At 35.8% G+C, this 22389-nt stretch overlaps 1 protein-coding gene across 1 annotated transcript in view; it reads left to right on the top strand.

Moving 5' to 3' along the window:
* Tenm1 (teneurin transmembrane protein 1) overlaps positions 1-22389 on the top strand; it is a 577348-nt gene that overhangs the window by 442120 nt on the left and 112839 nt on the right. Inside the window, 3 exon segments of the mRNA XM_041639938.1 lie at positions 6561-6680; positions 12329-12590; positions 14999-15266. Of these exon segments, the coding sequence (XP_041495872.1) occupies positions 6561-6680; positions 12329-12590; positions 14999-15266 (650 nt within the window).

Raw genomic sequence — 22389 nt, 5'->3', positions numbered from 1 at the left:
AAGTCCCCCTCCCTCATCAGCCCAAAGAGCAATCAGGGTTCCCTGCCCTGTGGGAAGTCTAAGGACCACCCCCCTCCATCCAGGTCTAGGAAGGTGAGCATCCAAACTGCCTAGACTCCCACAAAGCCAATACTCCTCCCACTAAAAAAAAAAAAAACTCAAATGTATTTAAATTAGGAAATATTGAACAGTGATTATATGATAATATATAAATTAGTAATGGGGTAAGCGTGCATAAATTAAGCATTTGAGAATTCAAATTCATTTTGAATTCATTTTGCCCAATGGCGCAGATATTGTTTAATACTCTGAAGCAGTCAATTATCAAACAAAATCTCCATGATGAGGATGTTGGCTTCTAATAAATGAACTGTAAGGCATCTGTCACATAGGAACCTCAAAGTAGTCTCTGACATCCTTTAAGTGTTGCCGTGAGGATATGACACAAGCATCATACAACTTCAGATTTGAAAAAAATAAAAGCTGAAATTCTATTAATTGTTTCTGAGCATGTGCTGTGCACTCCAGGCAACTGGAAAGACACAGAGGAGAAAATCACATAGTTCTTGGCCCCGGTGTGGTTCTCTAATAAGAAAGAGCAAGAGACTCTAACTGTCTTCCCAGACAGGCTATGACGTGTGCAATGACGTGACTATGAGCGTCATATAATGAGAACAATAAGAGAGGAAACATTGACACTTATCTCGAACCAATGAATTGAGTTAAAACATATTTCTATTTTATAACCTCTGGTTCTGAAGGTACCCCACAGTTCATGTGATAGTTCACCCATCTTTTGTTGTGACAATTTCAGGGTGACTTCCCAAATGCCAATTGTCGCAAACCTTTATCCGGAGGCTTTTATGGAAGAATTAAAACTCAAGGATTTCATAGTAGTAAGATTGTAAATTGTTTATTTTCCTGCCTTGCTATGGTTTGTGCTCTCCGTCTCCTTCCCTAGGAGTTTATAAATCTTAATTGGCTGATTAGCTGATAGTCTGCTTTCACTAAAGTTTGGCCTTTACACATGCAGGATCCGCAGCACTCGGGAACTTGTTAAATCTGTAAGCTCTCGGGTCCCACATCAGACTTTACCGAATCAGATAGTCTGTGGACATGCCAACTGAAGTTCAATCTTTCCTTCAACAAACCCTCCAGGGTACTGAGGTATACATCCCATCAAGTTTGAGAATCACTGCCTTATAGGAGCGAAAGATTACCACAGAGGCGTTAGGACTGACATCCCAAATTGTACCCTGAAGACCTTCCTATTTATTTTGAGATGGCAATGAATAATGGAAACATCATGAAATCTTTGTTACAAACACTCAGAGGTATTTATATTCCAATAAGGCCCCAGAAGCAGTGTTTCACCCCGAATGACACAGCTTCCAGCTGCAGGATTTATGCTATGATTAACCCCTGTATAAGATGTGATAAGAATGCTCAAAACAGGCCTCATTATGTAGTCTGTCTCTGACCCTTGAAGTCTTAAACAAACCGACGATCAATTCAGGAATTTACAGGGCAAAATTCAAACACGAGTGAGCAAAGAAGTCATGTGGCCTCTCCAGCCCTGGCCCTCTCAGTGTTCTTTCTTGTGTAGTGTTCAGCTTGTGGAAAGGACTTCGCTCACCTGTTCCTATGGAGCAAGTCCCCTAACCTGTCCACCTACTACTTCATCCCCAGCTAGAAAGGTCCTTGTTTTTTAATGTCATACTTCAAGGCTTGCTTATTCTGCTCAGGTTAGCAACAAAAGCAAATAGCTGTAACTTCTCTGGCCCTAAACCTCATTTTCCTTGTGAAAGATTTTAATCAGAAATACAATGCAGTAAATTACATCTTCTTTCAGCAATTTAGTTTTTAACCTTGTTGTTCAAACCAACTTCTGTTCTTGAGGTTAATGTTGTTGCCAGAGGTGTCAAATGAATATTGGAAATTTTACAGAGAAGAAGACAAAAGACAACAAATAAGTACAGAGGAGAATAGAACCAAGGGTTGATTGAAGGCTAGAGATAATTTGACTGCGCCATGAAAATAGCAAATACAAAATGAATTAGACTTTTTGCATCAGAAATGTCTAACAAGCAGCTTGTTAGTTAAATAAGGCTCTCGGTAAAAATCTGTTCTTCAAATATAACTCCAAACACTTCGAAGATTCACCATTTAGTTAAAGTGAGGAAACACTTCCCTTGGGGTTGCTACCTTAGTATAGTGACAGCAGGCAGGCAGCTTGGAAACAGGCGGTATTCTCCAGAAAACAGAAAAAGAGACATTTGTGAGGGATGATCTTCCCCACATGTGTTTCTAAAGTCACACTGGACAAGCCATCTAAGTTCAACTTACCTTGTTCTAAGCAAGCATGGCAAGGAGATGTTCTTGTTAAAGATTTAAGGAAGCAAGGCGTCGCATCCATGTCCTATAGCAATCCAGCAAAGATGAAAAGCATGCAGTTCCTGGCATTGAGAGTGCATAAGCACAAAGCGCGTGCGCGCGCACACACACACACACACAAACACACACACACACACATGATTGTACTGGGCATATATCTGCTGGTGCAGAGCCAGCTTAGGTACAGTCCAGACCATATCTTCTATCATCTGACTTAAAGACTCTGAAGATTTCTCTATGATATTGAATGGAGATGGTTTAGGGGAGGAACATGGATCCTTAAAGGACATGAATTTGAGGTTAAGCTAGTTTGGAGTTTTATTTTGTTCATTTTGCTTTGTTGTGATACTGAGTATTGAAGCCAGAGCCTTATACATGTTACCACTGAGGTATACCCTCATCTTGTTTAGATATTTTTTTTTAAATAAGACCACACTGTATTGACAAGGCTGATCTTCAACTCCATATGTAGCCCAAACAGGTCTTGTATGTTGTGATCTTCTGGCCTCAGCCTCCTGAGTAGCTGGGATTAGAGGCCTGTGTTAACAGGCCGACCCTGAAGGGAATTTTGATATGACAAGCTTAACGTCCCAAGGGCAAGTCAAGTGGTTATGTCTATATTAGATACAATTGGAGAAATCCGGGTACTCTCTGGGATACAAAACGGGATGATACCACAATGGGAATAAACAAATGTATGCAAAATAGCGTAGGGCTTATCAAAGGTATGTCATGACCATGTACACCTCGCTACTCAACCAGAGTCTTGAAAATACATGGGTTTCACAGGTTGCTAAAAAGAACACTCAAAGCAAGTTATATAAATGGTACAGAAATTAAATATCCTCGGGGAATCAGTAAAAGGAGAACAGATAATGAAGTTCACAAAATGGCAACATAAAGGCATAATCAACTCTACTGGCCACTTGAAGCTGGGTACCATAGGGGAGAACTTGTACTCAACACTTTTTTGTTTTGAGACACAAAGTGCCTGAGAAGATTTTCCCCCAGTTTTCTATAGGCAATATCAGTCAAAGTTGCTGCAAATTAAGAAGAATGTTTTAATATTGTCCTTAAGTTTAGATAATTTACACCGACACTGAATGGCTGATACTGGTCAGTGATTAGAGTAAGCACTAACTCAGGTATAAAAAGAGCTAAGAATTTTTCTTGTGAAAAAGTGGATGACATGTAGTGTGTAAATAATCAGAACAAATGCAACAATATTTTGGGGACCTTAGAGCATTTAAAACCTAACACATTACAAAAAGAGCTCAATACTGATAAATGTAAAATAATACATTATACGAAGCTTTATCATTCTGTAAGTTGGTGTGGATCATAAAATATGAGAAATAAAAAAATAGGGGAGTTGAAAGATAAGTGTGTGCACATTATGTATGAAGGATGGAGATTGAAATGAATGAGAAGAATGGATAGACAATGTCTTGAATAATGATGACTTTGATGAGTAGTTATCATACAAACCTGTGTGTGTCATAAAATATGAAAAATATTAAGAACCAGAAGAGTCAAAAGACAAGTCTCCTCAGAATGAGATACAGAATGAAGGAAGAGAGGAATCCAGGGAATTGCACAGAATAATGATAGCTTTTATAACTTTTCACTCACTGCCCTGGATCCTTCATAAATATAAGCTATATAGAAAATAAAAGTGCAACAAAAAACAAGGGACAGATCTGTGTCTGTCATAAAATATGAGACAATAATGCCAACCAGGCTTGACAAAATAAAAACAAAAATAATTGAGTCTAGTACAACTGTGGAAAGATACAATATCCAGATTAATGTGGGCAAATATAATGAGTGAGCCTAGAATTGTGTTACCTAAATAGAGTCAGCAAGCACTAGCTAGGCATTCACATGGCCATCACGACTGTCTATGACCCCAGTTCCAGAGGATCCAATGCCCTCTTTTGGCTTCCATAAACACTGTGCTCATCTGGTACACTTATATACATGTAGGCAAAATACTGATATACATAAGAATTATAAATCTTAAAATAAGCTGTTACTATAGGAATGAAGAGGTTTTGTTTATTTTCCTTAATGTTACATTGGGTTTAGAATCAGATTTGTCTGATTTGTCAATAGTAGTTTAAAATCTAGATCTCAAGGACTGTGGGTTTCTTCTATGTTATAACAAATAGGATTTTAACATGAGAATGGTTGAGAATCAGACACGGTATAGCAGGTGTTAGTGTTCAATTTACAGGTCAATGATCTGTATCGCAGAACTAGGAACATTGATTGGTCTGGCATCTCAGAATATACAAATATTCGGGTAGCACTAATTATACTATTTCCCTTTGTGTAATACTTAATGTCTTGTAAAACATGCTGCAGACTGTTCTTGGGGAACTCCAAATAAGTCCTATCAACTTGACTTAGAATTAGTTTCTCAAACTGCAATAGAATTTAGAAATGAGGTTTATTGTCTAAAGCAAGCTGAGGTTGCTACCTATCTTCTTCATCTGGAGATGCTTTGGTTGTGTAGTTTCTGTTCTCAAAGTCTCTTCTATTACTATTAGCTTTCAGGCACTTGCCTCGAGTGTTGATTATATTGAAAGAATATAAAATCCCAGGGTAAAGTTATTAAAGTTAATCAGAAAATCTTGGTCCAAAAATCAGGGCCCATCTCAATCTAAGATTTATCTTTCCAGCACACCATGAATCCTATGTAGTAAAGGAAAAAGAGACCATAATATTCAAGGCTTTAGCAAAATCATTGACATTATTATTTTTCCTTGACCTTGTCTGTTTGAACAACAAAACTCATAAACAAAGAGTTCAGAACTTCCAAAGCTAGAACTAGAATCTGATGAAAACTCTCCCCTCCTTATTACTCACACCTCCAACCAACAGCAGACCAAGGGAAAGTCCTAAATTTCAATCTATTCCATGACCCTAAATTAAGGTATATACTCCTAAAATGTGTTATAATTTTTCAGACAACTTTGAGCTGAAAAGCAATGGGCACTTTTATGACTGTATCCTTCAGAAACAGTCCTGTTTAGGAACTAGAATAAAATATCATTTTGACCAGAAAATGAAATTTATGTGTTTTAAAGGGAAGTATTCATAAGTGCTTTACTTAAATGAGAGAAGGAAAATATAATATCATTACAGAATACCGTATCTTCATTATAGGCTTCAAGTTCATCCAAGGTAGTGAGGAGAGGCTTCAGTAGATAAAGCACTTAGCATGCAAGCTGAGTTCAGGTCCACGGCATCCATGTAAAGCCAGACATCATAGCACACGTCTACAATTCCAGTGCCTCTATAACAAGAGGGCAGGTGAAGTTAGGGAAACCACAAGAGCTAGTAGGCCACATAATCTGATGCATACAGCAGCCAATAATTAGAGGTGCTGTCTCAAACAAGGTAGAAGGTGAAGGCCATTCCCCAAGATTATCCTTGCATCTCTATATGGAAGCATAACACACACCTACACCTACTAATGCACATTATATACACACACTGTGTCATCCATTTAACTTCACTTGCTTGGTTCTATTATCTAGACATAGTAGCTTGGCAGTGTGCATCATAAGCTTTAATATATTCATTCTTGTATGCATTGATGCATGGAAAATACACACAAAAACTGATACTGATGATTACATAAAATGGAAATCCCAGAAAGAAGAGGGATGTAGGTGGTCAATAGGAACTTCAATCATAGCTAGAAAGCATTTGTATATTAAATAAAGTCATTAATTTTAATTTTGACAAGCAATAAAGTAAAATTGCATAAATAGAGCACTCTCCAAAGGAGATAAGCTCAGTACAGAAAAAATTAAGAAACAGCATGTCTTCAAATAAAAGGTAAATTGAACAAGTAATGGAATATTGCTTTATGGATAAATTATGTAATAACAGAAATACATGTTCTCGATGTATCAGATAATACCAATAACATAATATTAACGTAAAATGTCAGAATTATGAATGATACCTAATATAATCTCAGTGTTGATGTGTAAAAAGCTTACTATCCACAAAATACTGTTAGTAGTTATTTCTGGTTGGTGAAATGACTGTTTTCTTCACTAGTCTTGAGTGTTTTCCGAAGTTGCTACAACTTGACATCTATATTCTTATTTTATCTTGCTTTTCTGATTCCCTTCGATCTTTTGTTGCAGGCGTGCCTGTGTAATTCGAGGCCAAGTGGTAGCTGTGGATGGAACCCCTCTTGTGAGAGTCAATGTCAGTTTCTTGCATCACAGTGATTATGGTTTTACCATCAGTCGGCAAGATGGAAGGTATGCCTTTTGCTTCTGTTCACTATAGGAGCAGAGTACTGACCTTTAGCCATAGGTAAAGCTACAGGAAGAGTAAGACCCATTTTCTTTTTCGCTATATCTAGAAAAGCAAATGGTGACATTTATTCCTTCTCTTTCCAATTTAGGACAAGCCAAATTTCTCCCATTACACTATTATTTTCAAGCCCTCCTGAAACACTGAGCATGTGGTCCCCTAATTCCATTTACAAATCTAACCTCAAATTTTAGGGACATGATGCCAATAATAAATGATGAAGTCTGGAATACATAGGCTGTTCTTTCCAAACATTTCAACTCTTTTAGAAATGGCCATGTAGAAAGATTTCCTCTAAAAGTTCGAAATCCCATCATGTTAATTAAGGGTTTCCCTGCTATTTGAAATGTAGTTGAGGGATAGCATGGTAGAATTGGCATGGGAAGGGCCTGCCTTTGATCCCTAGCATCACAAAAACAAAGCACCCTTCTGGGTCACCTATTTCCATAGTGACTCAACTGATTTGCTGGCAATCGTGGCCAACCCATGTATTGATATTGAGTTAATATCAAGAAACCAACCCTCTGACTTCTAATGATTTCTTAAGGTTCTCTGAGACCTGGGAAGCATGGCCTCAAAGTTAAGCCTTTTCACCCTGAGAAAGGATTTTCTCCCAAAAACATTTTTGTTGCTGTCACTTAGACAGACACTTGTTCAGAATCCTTGAGTCAATAGACCTATGTGTCCATCTTGAAGGTAGCTATTTATGACACTCAGGAACACTATAATAATAGTCTTGCGGTGCCCTAGTCTCCAGGTGGCTACCCTTAACATGTCCTACTCATAACAAACCACTTCGATACTCACAAAAGACCTGTTGGCTCAGAGCTTTATCACAGTGTGAGGGACTATCTTATTTCAAGAACCTACAATCAAACCTTATTAGTCCTGCCCACTTCAGAGATGCTAATTGCACAACCTGAGCTCTGCTGAATTTAGTTTTTGAACTGCCTGTCAAGAAAATGTGTGTAAAAATTAAAGGCCATAAAGAGAAGGTTTTTAACCTACTTAAGACAAGAAACTGGTTTCAGAGAGCTTAGAAATTATTTGTATGTAAATTACATTACTAAGCAGTCATCTAGTTATTATAACAAGCTTCACAAAGCTGTTAGGGAAACAATATTTCCTGTCAAATAGTCCATAATTAGAACTCTCTGTTACTTCAAGCGGACCTTTCTCTCATTTGGGTTGAATGACAGAATTTTGCACATTCACTCACCAGTAACTGATACATGAAACTACACTCTGTCATGCCATTATCCTGAATCATACATATTACTTGAGAAAAGAATTGTTTGACTTCTTATGACCTGTCATGGAGGTGTGATTGGGCTTCAGCTTGAGTCAATGCTTCATTTTATCTTTATAAAAGAATCTAAAAGAATTTTGATGTCTAAAATATCGAAAAGATTCTATTTCCAGATGACAGACAACATTATAGAGAATAATTTTTGTTGACATTTGTACACTTTGTGTTTAAAATGCCAAGACCCTCCTCTGATGAGCTTTCTGTGAAAAGTAGGTTTATGTAAATGAGAGATACTAGCAAGAGTCCCCTCTGGCAATGACATTCTTCTTGGGATTCATAAAGAGTGTATACATTCAAAATATGTACCCTAAATGCCATCCAGACTGTCCCATTAGCATTTCTCAGACTTAATGTGACTGTGATAAGATTTTCCTTTTATATGTCTGCTTGTTGCTACCTCAGACTAAGAACATTTCTAAAGTACAGTATCATATGTAAAATACATCCAAAAATAAAGATTATAGAAAAGTTGATATATCATGTTGATACCAAGTAAACAAAGTGTGAGGTACAAGATTCTGGGAAGACCCTATGTCTCCATATATCAGTCCTACAAATCTACTGCAGTGCTCGCAGATCCTTCCAGCAGCATCCCTATCTTGGGGAACTCACTTCTGCAAGCTTATGTCAAATAACATTTCTATGTGGACTACAGATTGCCTCCATTATTAACAAATTTCAAATTGACAAAACCTTTCCTAGAGACATGGAGAAGATCCAGGATATGAGACAAAAGCAAAAGGAGGAATGATGATAGAAGACTGAGACCTCTGTCTAGACACTCAGATGGAAGTCTATATACTCATCTAGAAAAGGACAAGAGTAGCAGAAAATAAAAGTCAAGTCTAAAGAAAGCACGAATTTGCATTAGAGTTTCCTGTATGCCAAATACGTTTATTAATGTCATTATCTTGCTCTTCATAATAGCCCCTATGGGTTATTATATCTACTATTTATATCTTCTCCTTTGGGCAAAAGGCAAAATTTACTGAGATTAACACAGGTGGTGAGGATAGAGCCCAAGATTTCAACTCAGTCTATCTTGTTCTTTCAATGATTTACCACCTTCAGTATAGAAATGGAACTCATACTCAATACAGAGCTGAAATAACTTTTACAAATAGGTACCTGAGAAACATTAGATGTTTCAGGAACCTTCTGTCAAGGTTGGAGGATAAAGGCATTTCCCTCTGATCCACCCTGATTGATGGATATCATAAGACATCATATAGGTCTCGATAATTTTCCACCTATGAACAGGACTGGTTTGACATCTTATAGATTGATGAAAATCTGCAAACAACCATTCGTGGGGCTTTTACACTTACTGTCATATAACATAAAAACATTCTTAGTAATATGTAAGTGGAGGGGATTTTGGATAAGAAAAATGTCAGAGAATAAGTTATTCTGAGGGAATTCTGCTTGGCATTGCAAAGGTTGACGTTAATTTTAAGGCATAGATCTGCCTTCTGCTTCCATGTCAATGAGTAAGCCAGACAATATTTCCTTTGTACAGCCAGGTGGGAAGAAGGGAAAGGAGAGTCAATACTCTCCAAGAAAATAGAGAAAACAGAATATTTATATGTTAAGTGTAGAGAAATCTAACTTAATTTTTATATATGTATATATATATGTTTTATTTCTGGAAAAAAAAATATATATATACATGTCTTTGTTTTATTTCCAGAAATAATGCATTCAATTATAACAGTAGCTATAAATATATAACTACAGCTCATGGAGATATAAAAATCAGCCCAAGCAGAGTTTAATATAATAGAGATGATAGAGTTAAAACTCAAACTCCATATATATATTGAGAGATATATATATTTGAACTGATTTCAAGAATTGGACTTATTGTGGAGTCTGCTCATCTAATATCTATAAAGCAAGTTGATCCACTGAAAACTTAAAACAACTTGCGCAGGACCTGAAGAAGCTTCACTTAGTTTGGTTCTAAGTCATGAAATGGTTGACTAGGACCCACTCACATCATCAAGGAAATCTCTATTACTTAATGACAAGTGGTTGTAGAAATTAACCTTATCAGCAAAATATCCCCATACCAAAATATCTCCCCCAATATTTAAGATTTATATTTGGTTGAGTAACCAAGTTTCATAGCTTAACCAAGTTGAAACAAATACCATAAGAAGCCTAGAGGAAGATTTGAGAAGAACTCAAAAGGCAGTGACTCTTCCTGAAAGTAATCAAAAGCTAGCCTACAAGTTATTTGAATTGCAACCAAAAATGTGTAGAAAATTTAGTAGGAGAATACATCTAATTTGAGGACAACACTAACATGTGCTGATTCCTAGCTATGTACTCGACACTTAAGTGTCTTAGTTGCGGCAGTAGCTGTAAACATAAATTTATTAGATCCATTATGAATAATATATAACTACAGTTCATGGAGATTTAAAAAAATAACTCAGACACAAAGTTAATATGATAGAGAAGAGACCTAAACTGAGATGTATTTAAAATCAAACTCATTCTTCCCACAAAAAAAGTGGCTGCTCTCTTTGCTTACCCTTTGTAGAAACACAATATTTCCTAGATAGCTATGTTATTACTTGGAAAATCTACCTTTTGGGTCTTTATATTTGTTATAGTTATTGTTTGTTTTTTTCAATAAATAAGCACTCTAGACATAAGGAGTTAAGGCTTAATGTTTGTACAAATCAAGTGCATTTGGCAAAGGACACGAGGTCAAGTCTACGTACAGGGTGATCAAAAGGAAAGATTTCCTGACAAACAGTATTAGACTTTCCCCCATGACATTTGTCTTAAACTGCTTCTATGTTATCATGAATTCACCCTCTCTGTCTAAAGTACAAGCTGTTTGGATTTTCTTCTTAAATTCACATCAAGATTATTTCCTAACTTGGTTCTTAAATTCTCATTTGGGAATTTGTTTTAATATTACTGCTACTTTACTTAAATAGCAACAATAAAAACATGATATTATCCATCCTTGGCTACTAGTCATTTTCTTTACCTGGAAAATTTCTTCAACAAGAGATAAATGGTAATACTTGACTTACCCTAATAAATGTCACATAAAGGAAGTGGTAAGATGTCCATAATTTAGTCAGTTTCCCTATCAGGTTTTTTAGCATTGAAGAAGTGTTTTTACTGAAAGACCTTTTCTAATGTAAGGAGATGCTTATATTGTTCCCTTATGTACTTGCAGTGCTTTGACTATTAAGGAGAATCATATTATCTTTTATCCATTTTTAAGATATAATGATAATGATTCATCATTTTGTTACTTTTTATCATATTCCACCTTTTTGAGTGCTTTCAAGTACATTACCTCAAAGACATCATTATACTTAAAAAAGAAGTGAGGTGAAACCATCAGTGCAGAATGAAATGAAATCTGAGGCTTTTATGCTCTGACAAAATAGTCTTGTCAGGGACCACTTCTGTTGCGGGACATAGTTGGTTTACAGAAGAGAGACTTCTTTTGTTCAGAGATACAGAAGAGCTGGAGGCAGAGTTGAGCAGGATAAGTTACCAATTGTCTTACAATAAGAAGTCAGAATCAGAAATCCTAAATATGGAATTCAGGCACAATCAGGAGCAGGAGATGGTTGTCAGATGCAGGAGGTTCATGCATGGTTTAGTTCAAATTTCCCTGAACACTTTTCCTGTGCTGGTATGTTTCTCCCAAAATTGTCTTAGAGACACTAATTTCTGACACTATATTTGTATCCCCGAAAAAGACATTTAACCTTTAGCTCTTTCCTTTTATACATATGTCTAAAGAATATATGTTTGCACATATTTGTAAATATATCTATATACTATATATAGTTACTTATAAAATTTTCAGGATGAATATGCATATTTGAAATACTGCAAAATTTAGCTAGTCATCCTTATATGTTCCTTAACACAAGTGAAAGCAGTAATTTCAGATTTGGATTTATAAGAAAAGCTTACAATTATTTAGTTTAAGACAATATTAAATTGGATTTTTAAGTCTGGTGAATATCAACTACTGATACAAAATCCCATATCAAATATCTACTGAGTGATAAAAAGAAATCATCCATGAAATGAACAGCAAGTGAATAGAGATTTATAAAACAGAAAATAAAAGTGGAAATAATTTTCCAAAAGTAAGAAATAAAGCTATAATTGAACTATTTTTTATTTTAAAATTTGTTATATTTGAACTTCTCATATATTCATCGTGTTTCTCCTAATTTTTCTCCTCCTTCCCCTCCTCCTCTTTTTCCTTCTCTTCCTGCTTTTGGTTCTTCTTAGCTTTGACCTCGTAGCCATTGGTGGTATCTCTGTTGTCTTACTTTTTGACCGATCGCCTTTCTTGTCTGAAAAGAGAACACTCTGGTTGCCTTGGAATCAGTTTATTGTGGTGGAGAAAGTAATCATGCAGAGAATTACTGCAGACTCACCATCCTGCGATATTTCCAACTTCATCAGCCCAAACCCTATTGTGCTTCCTTCGCCACTTACATCATTTGGAGGGTCCTGTCCAGAAAGGGGAACTATTGTCCCTGAACTACAGGTAGGTATATTGGGCTTCAAAAGTATAAAGTTATAGTCATTAGTATGTTTAGCAATGTATTATGGCTATTTTTTTCTGTCATTCTCACTGTTCCTAAAATATGGGTCTCTTGATTTTTTTAAAAGAAGCATTTGAATGAAGTCTTTCTAATACATTATTGGCAAGGATATTAGTGCAGTATCTGTGGCCTGGAAATAGCAAGATGAACTAGCTGTCAAGAGAAATGGTCAACTTTGACCTAATTAATACAGTGCCCTAAAAAACATGGTGAGCTGGCTTAATAGTGATAGCAGTATAATCGATGATCTTGAAGTGTTTGTGGTTCTAAAATTGAAGCTTCTTTAAAAATCTGCTTTTCTTCCATTGTGCGGGTTGTATTTATTGTTGTTGTTCTCAGAAGTCATGGAAGTTCTTGTTTAGCTGTATTTAGTAAAGGTGGTTTTCTAGCCTGGAGTGGGTATGCTTTGTACAAAATTGCTTCTAAGTATTTGAGTTTTAGAGTGTAGATTTCCAGAGAATTATTATTTATCGCAATTCAGTTTTAAGCCACTCCAACAGTCATAATACCATTCCTAGACGATATTATAGAAACATTCTAATGCTATTTAAAAGTGGATGCCAAATAAATGGATATATAAGTCGTACAGATCCAAAACTCAAGAAGTGTACTCCTAAAAGAGTTTAATGGACACTCCAAGATTGAATTAACTTTTATTACATCACAACAGCCTCAAAAGCTCTCAGAATCCTCTACTAAAGACGCCCCACACAAAGATAACCGTCTCTGGGAAAAGCAACACAAAGTGTTGGCTGTCTTGGCTATTCTAACACTTTTCCTTAGGAAATAAGAAAAACAGGAAAGTAATGAGTATATCTAACTGGCATACTAATTCTTCCACAAAGAAAAAACAAAGGTTTTCAAAAATAGAATTATGTATTTCCTTATGCAAATAAATACTAAGGTAACAAATGTGTTAACTACAGTTTAAAGAATTTACAAAGCCAGTGGACAATTTTAATGTGAGACATATAATGTAGAGGAAATAATGCTGTACAAAGAATATAGAAGAGGGACTGAAGGAATGACTTGCAGTTCAGTACACTTGTTATTCCTCTTGAGGATTCAAGTCTGATTTCCAGCACCTAGACTTGGTAGCTCACAATTGTTTATAACCCCAGCTTCATAGGATGGGATGTCCTCTTCTGGCCCCCCATGGGTACCTGCACTCACATGTACATACACAGACACATAGACAGACACACACATACACACACATCATTAAAAATAAGACAAATTTTAAAGGCTTTACAAGAGAGAATAGGTCATTGGAAAAGTATGTGTTGCTTTGTGTTTAACAATCTATTCTGTGGACTTTACATGCAAATATGAAGAAGCTGAAGGATAAAAAGTACTTTGTTAATAATAAAACAGGACACAAACAATATTTACGTGTACCACATCATCTTAAATTTACTGAATAATATGGACGCTTCAGCTATTCTGTTTTGAAAGATGAAAATGATGGAATAGAAGATTCAATTTTAGTTACCAGTTTTTGACATTTATTTCTATCTATAGTAATAAACAAATAAGTAATAGCAGTTAATTTACAATGCCAAATGGCATTTTCACTCTGAAACCAATGTTTACTACAAGATTTACAGAGGAATTAGTGGGAATTTTCTTTTCTGTCATTGGTGCCAAGTTAGAGAAACTTATACCCAGCCATTTGTACATACAGTCACAAAGAAAAATGTGAAAAAAAACTGTGATTAAAAATTTGACCCCCAGATCATTCCAAAGCTCCAATGTAAACAAACATAATGGTTTCAATAAAGATTAATTCCAGGGATCCCATAATCTTTGTCATTAAATATCACTTGCTGAACCTGCTTCTGCAATCCTTCCTCTTAGGATACCCATCCTAAATAGGCAATTGATTTGAGATATGTGAACCAAGTAAGGATGTGTGTTTGTGTGTGTGTGTGTGTGTGTGTGTGTGTGTGTGTGTGTGTGTGTTTATATAAGTAGACGACCCCTTAATAGAACTCAGAGCATGGAATTACTTGACATTCAGCAGTGTGATCTTTCCCAACCTTTGCTAAGCAAATTTTGGAACACTGATGAAAGAATAAAATTGTTCTTTTACAGTCATGCCTGGCAGTAGAAGATGAGAGCAATCTGTAGCATTGGCTGTATTTCTCATTCTTATTCAGATTTGATGGAAAATTAAAATTTTGGTCACCCAGTCTCCTAAAAATCTGGAAATACATGACTTGGCATCAGTAGATCCCAGTATTCACTGGCCTTTAGTCTGGTTCACAGACAGCAAAGCATATGTTAGCTTCCTCTACCTGTGGCCACTGGAAAGCTAATTTTTGTTTTGTTTTGTGTATTTCAATTTTAGGTTGTACAGGAGGAAATCCCAATTCCTTCTAGCTTTGTGAGGCTGAGTTACCTGAGCAGTCGAACACCTGGGTATAAAACTTTGCTACGGATCATTTTGACACATTCAACGATTCCCGTGGGCATGATTAAAGTACACCTCACAGTAGCTGTGGAAGGGCGACTCACACAGAAGTGGTTTCCTGCTGCAATTAATCTTGTCTACACATTTGCTTGGAATAAGACAGACATCTATGGACAGAAGGTTTGGAGCCTGACAGAAGCTTTGGGTATGTTGAAATATTTCTGTTTAAATAGCAGTATTTTGCTTACAAAACAGAACATACTAGATATGCTTTAATTTGATTTGGAATATTAAATGAATTTTCTTCCAGTTAAGAAATATTAGGTATTCTTTTTCATGTAAATACATACTTTGGACCTGCTTGGAATTCCACTTTGATATATTGTTGCTTAAAAATTATTTTAGTTTCATGATAGCAACATACCACAGGAATCACACAATATCGAATTTATCTTATAACTGTCTCCAGAACTGAATGTTGCCTTATAACGGTGACCTTTGGTGTGGTGTTCTGCAAACCTTGTTTTTGAATTTGACATTTAGACTGTCATTTCCACTTAGAAACTACAAAATTCTAACATATAGGCATCTCTACTTGTTATCATTTATGTCTAAGATGGTTATACTCCATTAACTTATTGCTTCAGTAGGTTAAATAAAGAAACACCATCCTGATTTCCTATTTCTTTTGATTTTCTCTAATCTTGACAGAGAATGTTACCATACAGACTAGAAATCTAGGGACAGATTGGAAGCTGACTCTCTAGAGGAGCTGTTTTCACATCCTTCCTTGGAAGTGCTTGCTGTGATATGACCCCACATAGCTAAGCAATACATTTCAGACTATAGCATATCAAATTTTTCTCCTTTTTCCAAAGGAAAATGAAAAGATCTGGTGTCTTTTCTCTGCCTAGTTAAAATTCAAATATTTGACTAACAATTTAATCTATGTTAGACTTTATTAGAAAACAAGGAGCATGGGCAGGTTTGGATTACCTCAGTCCCTTCAACAAGATTTCACTGCTTCCCCCAACAGGGACTGGATCTTACTTATCAGTGAGTGTACCCCTACTGCTATACTAATGATGCTCCCTTTCTCTCGTGTATCCAACTACTATTCTGATGACTTTATTTATCTTGCATTCAGATTCCTATTCGAAAGAATATCAATGTACATAAGTCAATGTACAGCATAGAAAAACTGCAATGCCAAAACTCTACCAGCAAGCTAATTTCCACTACACTTCTGGTCAGCCAATGTTCATTCTTTCTTGAGTATAGCAGTTATAAGAAAGTTCTAGAGCCAAACTCCTTCTCTAGGTTCAGTCTATTTTCCTAGTGAGTAGCCAGCTGTCTCCAAGCCCTCTCTGATCTCTTCATCATCATTCTCTCCCTTGCCCCTATAAGACAAGAAGACTTCCCAGTACTGTCCATTACTGCCAGTCTGATTGTTTTCCACTACTAGTTTTTTCTTTAGCTTTGCCCATACTGTCATTCAATCTCCTAGTAAGCACTGCCTGAGTCCTTCTGTGACCATGACTGATATATACTCAAAGCCCCATAATTGGCGACTCCAGATACTAGCGTGTTTTGCTAGTCAGAACAACCCAAAATTTCTTACATTTCTCTATAGCTTTTATTTTCCAGTTATTTATGAACCTCCTTAGACCCCTCCTGAATGTAAAGGTTAGCTTAGTTGTTGGTGTTGCCATTAACTGTTATTTTCTTAAGCTGCAACATGCACAAATTTATCCAACATCCTGATGAAGAGCTAACTATTATGATTTCTATTATTTCCTCACAAGATTTATGTACATGAAGCTCAACCTGATTTCAGAAAAATAACAGCTTTGTTGGGACATAATTTACATATCTAATAAAACCTTCCCTACATTTATAGAAGGCAATTTGCACAGTTCAAAATGTTCTGCAGCCATCACCAATATCTAAATCCAGATCATTTTTGTCATTACCCCCCACAAAGCCGCTCAACATATTAGCAGTTGTCTTTCCATCTCTCTCTTCTCTGGCCCTGGAATCTGTTGATCTCCTTTTTGTCTTCTTATGCTCCCCTAATTTGTATTTTTCAAACTGATAACACCATACAATAAGTGGTCTTTTGAGTTTGACTTCTTTCACTTGGCCTAACATTACCAGTGCTCATCCATGTAATCACATATAGCTGTGCTTCCTTCCATTTTTTGTGACTGATTAATATTCTATTATAGGCATACACCATACATGTTTGTCCTTTTATTAACTCAAGGACATTGGCACTGTTTTCACTTTCTGTCCTTTGAGTAGTGTTCCTATAAATCTTTGTGTAGAGGTATTTATTTCAATACATGATTTTAATTCTTTTGCATATATACATAGATTTCTGGACAGTGTGCATACTGTGTTTAAATTACCAAGAAACCACCTAACTATTTTCTTCAGTGACTGCACAATTTGTTTGCACGTGTATGAATATGTGCTGGTATACGTGGATACGAATGTATATGGAGGTTGATGTCAAGGATCTTCCTCAATAACTCCTTGTCTATTGTTTTTGAGATAGTATGTATCAATCAAACTAGAATGCACTGATCTGGCTAGTTCACCTATCTAGCAAGCCCCAGGGATCCTCCTGTCTCTGCTTCCCAGCATTGTGATTATAGCACCAGACTTTTCATGTAGAGTTACAGGATTGAACTCGGGTCCTTGTGCATGCATAGTAAGCATTTTACTGACTGAAGTATCACGCTAGCTTCTGACTGCACCATATACTAAACCTCAGTTTATACATGAATTGCATCTCTTTAAATATCTCCATCGATAAATATTCTAAGCCTTCTTTTTTCTCCTTAATCATCCTCAATGAGGGATTTACTAATACACTTACCTTTAATTAAGGAAACATGTAAACCACATATATAAACAAAAAATGTGTAGATTATGATGTTGACGTTTTCATTCCTATTGTTCACCTGTTTGTCATTCTGACTGCAAAACAGCATTAATTAAAATGCTATCTGGGAGATTTTGGAAGTACTAAAGGGAAGGGCAGATATTTGTAAATGTAATCTCAATTTTTAAGTAAAATAGTATTAATAAATGTTATTCGTTTTTTCTAATGCTAGTGACAGTAATAAAAGCTATGGGTAATGAAATGTCTTGAAAATACCCAAAGTGTAAAACAAGACAAAGGTTATTTATACACTTAAGGGAAAACTTTCAGAATGGAGCAAGGAAACTGGCAAAGCTCCCTAAGAAAAAGCCTAAATAATGGCACAAATAGTAACTAAGCTAGAATATAGATTATTTGCCTTGTAGGCAATGTCCCTGTTAGCCATGATTTAAGGGTCTGGTGGCTAAAGAGACTTTATTTACTACATATCCTTTAGCACCATCCCTTTTTTCTTAGCTTGAGAAAGAAAACAGGTGCTTGGTTATTTCAGTGTTCACCACATTTGAACCCGTTTTAAAAGCATTTGGTTTGTAAAAAAGAATAGTCAAAAAGGAAAAAGAAAACATCAATCTTTATTGAAGGAAAAGTCTAGTTTATCTTATATTTATAGATTTCATCTATAATCTATGTTGGCATATATCTATAGATTAAGTATATTCATGCCTTATCCTAGCCTGTTATTTGTGTTTTCTTTTCCTTACAATAATTTCAATATGTTTAATGAAAATATAATTTGATCACTTTCACTCCTCTCTTTCCTTCTTCTAGTCCCTCCTAGCTACCCATTCTCAAACCCCTTCCATGCCGCCCACTCTCAAGTTAATAGCCTCCTTTTCTTTAATTACTAGTGTGCAATCAAACAATACAAGTAAATACAATTTTCTCCCTCAATCTTTTCTGTTTGTGTGTATATGGTTTCAGGGCTGACCACTCTGCATTGGACAACCAATGCGGGGGGGGGGGGGGGGGGCGGGGATCTTATCCCTAGAACAAGTAAATTCTTCTTCCATCATAGAAAATGAGATAATTTTCTAAGAATGGTAAGGCAACTGAATAAATGATATAATAAAATTGGAGAGTCAACTACTCTGAAGGATTGTGAACCCCTAAAGAATACACCAAAAACTTGAAGAGATAAATGTATGGAGGCATTTTTATTAAATGTGTGATTATTGAGATTCTATGTCCACATCTAGAATATACTCTGCACATTTACTTGCAAACATGGCAGTATTTTATAATTACTGTACTACTATGAGTGTAAATAGACAAAGTTTCCCATCAAATAATTACAACGGTGTTCATATACGGCATTGCTCAGTTTGCTTTTAAACTCAAAGTGCTTAATTGTAGCTATTTGGTAACATAAATATAACCACCCCTCTATAAAATGTCCACCTGTCACTTCTAAGTATATTATGCTGCATGACAAAAGAGAATTAAGATTACAAACAAATTTTAGTTTGTCAATTAGTTTTGAATATATGATTAGATATTGCCCTACTTTGTCTAGACCACATAATATCAGAAAGCTCTTGAAAGTGAAGAGAAAGATGAAGAGGTTAGAGTTATAGAAAGGTATAACTATGCAATAATGACATCAACAGATAAGCAGTGTCTATTTTGAAGAAGGGGTATGGAAATCACAAAATAAGGAATATGACTGGCCACTAGGAGATAGCTGGGAAAGACAGATATGGTATGTACCCTTAAAGTCTGTAGATGTTAGTTCAGTTCGGCTAACATCTTGGATTTTGTTCATTGGGACCCATTTTAGACTCATGACTACTTCAACTATAAAATGACAAATTTATTTTATTTGAATTCTTTTAGCATGTGACACTTTTTCACAGTAGCAATAGGAAATTGATATAAGCCTTTCCATCATTCATAATGTTCTACTTATACCGAGGATTTTGATTAAGGCCAAGAAGGACTCAACTCTTGTTCCTTCTCGTACCAATTAACTGTCAATCTATGGCCCACTGATTTCAGGATGATGGACTAAGAGGAGTCCAAATTTAAATAAGATGAATTTGAAGTGATGGAGACTATCTAGGTTGAAATGCTGCTTAGTTTGAAATGTGGCAATCTTGCTTGGCACGTGGCTCAGCTGTGGGGATTTGGTATGATATCTAAGGGCCAGAATGTCACAAAAGAAGAATAAACTATTGAAAGACAACCAAAATGGAAAGGGCAGTGTTTAAAATCCTAGGCTATCCCACCATTTTCCACAATGAAACAGACTTTGCAGCTGGTATAATACAAGACTGAATACATTACCAATAGGGATTTTGTGGACTCTTTACTACAAGAAATATTGGTGGCAACTGATAAGATTTATTAATCCAAGTACACTATTGATCAAGCAGAAGAAGAGTAAAACTCACCCTAAGGTTCACTACAAAAGCCAAAATCACTGATTCATCCTGCTTAAAGAATTTGCTATCTGATTCATGGACAAGACTGCCCTGCTGAAAACTCCATGTGAGCATTTGAAATGATTTGGACCTAGTGCTTCATTCCCTGGCTCTAAAGAAAGTACAATGTCTAGAAATCATTGTATTTTATTTAGTTTCCTTCCCAACTATATGGCTTGCAAAACAGTATTTTAAAAAGTCACTATTGTTAAGTTCATGGTGCTGTTAAAATTCTAGAGATGGTGTATTTAATGTGACGAACTGGCTTGTTCGGGGCCTCTGATCTACATCCATTATATGAATTTTGTCAAAATAATTCCCTATGTCTGCCTGTGTCTGCATCTATTATCAATGTATAATAATGCATTCTGCCTGGCCTTCATTTTAATTAAATTAAACTGCAGAGGTTTAAAGTCCTGGAAGTTCAGGAAATCAGCAATCTGCCTTTAGTAGCACTGCTATAAACAATCCTATTTTTCTTCAAGGTTATTGGCAACAATGATTGCAAAATTATTTAGTACAGTAGTTTGGCAAGAAAGAGTGGTGTTTCTGCGAGAACTAGACTTCTTGAAGGCTCACAATGCATAGGAGTCCGTCTAAATTGTGTTAGAGAGAAACAGGGGAACATTAATAGTAATAGGTGCTAAGCTATGGCTGCTTTGTGCACACAAAACATTCCTGAGAATGATGCTTTAGTGTTCATAAATTTTCCTTCAGTAAAACTTAAGCAAGCTGGGAAGCCACGAGAACAGTACCCACCGAATATTTTAATAATAAATGGGGAGTGCTTTACAATTTGCAAGGTACTTTCACATACATTATTTCATTTTAATCCATATAGCATTCCTGCTTGGTAGGCATGGCAAAATTAATAAGGTTTCCAATATCCAGAGGAAGAACCAGGTTCAGAAAGAGCCAAAAAGCCTGTACAGAGACGTAATTCCAACTCAGATCTTCCAGTCCTATGTGTCTTTTCTTCTTTTATTCTTGATCCAATGAGAGAACACCCCACTTTAACAGCACCCAATTCTATGCCCCAGTGGCTTTCTGTCAGAAAAGCTAGCATAGATAATAATCTCTCATCATTTCTTTCCACTGATTAATTCATAATTGCTAACTGAGAGCAGAACTGTGTTAGACTGTCAACTTTATAGGCACAGTGCCCAGGCTTTAAGTTTTTTAAGGAACAATTACATGCTTGCAACTTTAAAGCAAAGTATGAAAAAGCAAACCAGAAAAATCACGACAAATAAATGTTAAGTGAGTGGCTGCAAAACCAAGCATTATGTCAGCTTTTAAGCTACTACTAATTTTTTTAAACTTAAATATGAAATGTTTAGTGTGGGATGTAAGTATGGCCATTTTAATATGAGATAGAATCTCTAAAGTAAGAAAGTCTAGGACTTACCCTAATACTCTGGTAAGCAAGTACTATGTGTCCATTTCAGTCTGGTTAAACTCATGGTTAGATCGTAAAACTCATTTCATGAGTCTAGCAGCATTTTGGAATAATAGAATATATTTATTAGGTAATAATAGGACAAAAGTGACAAGAACACAATAGAAAGTATCAAAATATGATGCATAGGAACACTTTATTTCAGTCTGTGCATGTGTGTGTGTGTGTGTGTGTGTGTGTGTTACCATATGTGTATATGTATTGTGGGTCAAAATCAACAAACTCTTTCATGTGACATTCAGGAGTAAAAGTTTGAAAGTCATTTGTAGGATAACAAAATCTAGAGACAGAAAAAAACATGTTTTAGCAAAACATACAACTTACCGATCAAGTCAGCATCTTCAACTATTCTTGCCTTCAACTCCTTTCTCCCAACATATCTCAAGATATTACAACTATAGTCCTTCAAAATTGGGTGAGAACATACTTTATCTATCAAAACTAGGTGCTTTTGAGAATAAAAGGGAATTTCTTTTACATCCCTTTTACTCAAGCACGT

Source organism: Microtus oregoni, unplaced genomic scaffold, assembly GCF_018167655.1.
Source record: "Microtus oregoni isolate MIOR12 unplaced genomic scaffold, Mior012 000061F_ref0000440, whole genome shotgun sequence".
Classification (NCBI taxonomy): Eukaryota; Metazoa; Chordata; class Mammalia; order Rodentia; family Cricetidae; genus Microtus; species Microtus oregoni.
Note: the sequence above shows the minus strand (reverse complement) of the source record. Positions and strands in the feature narration are given on the sequence as shown.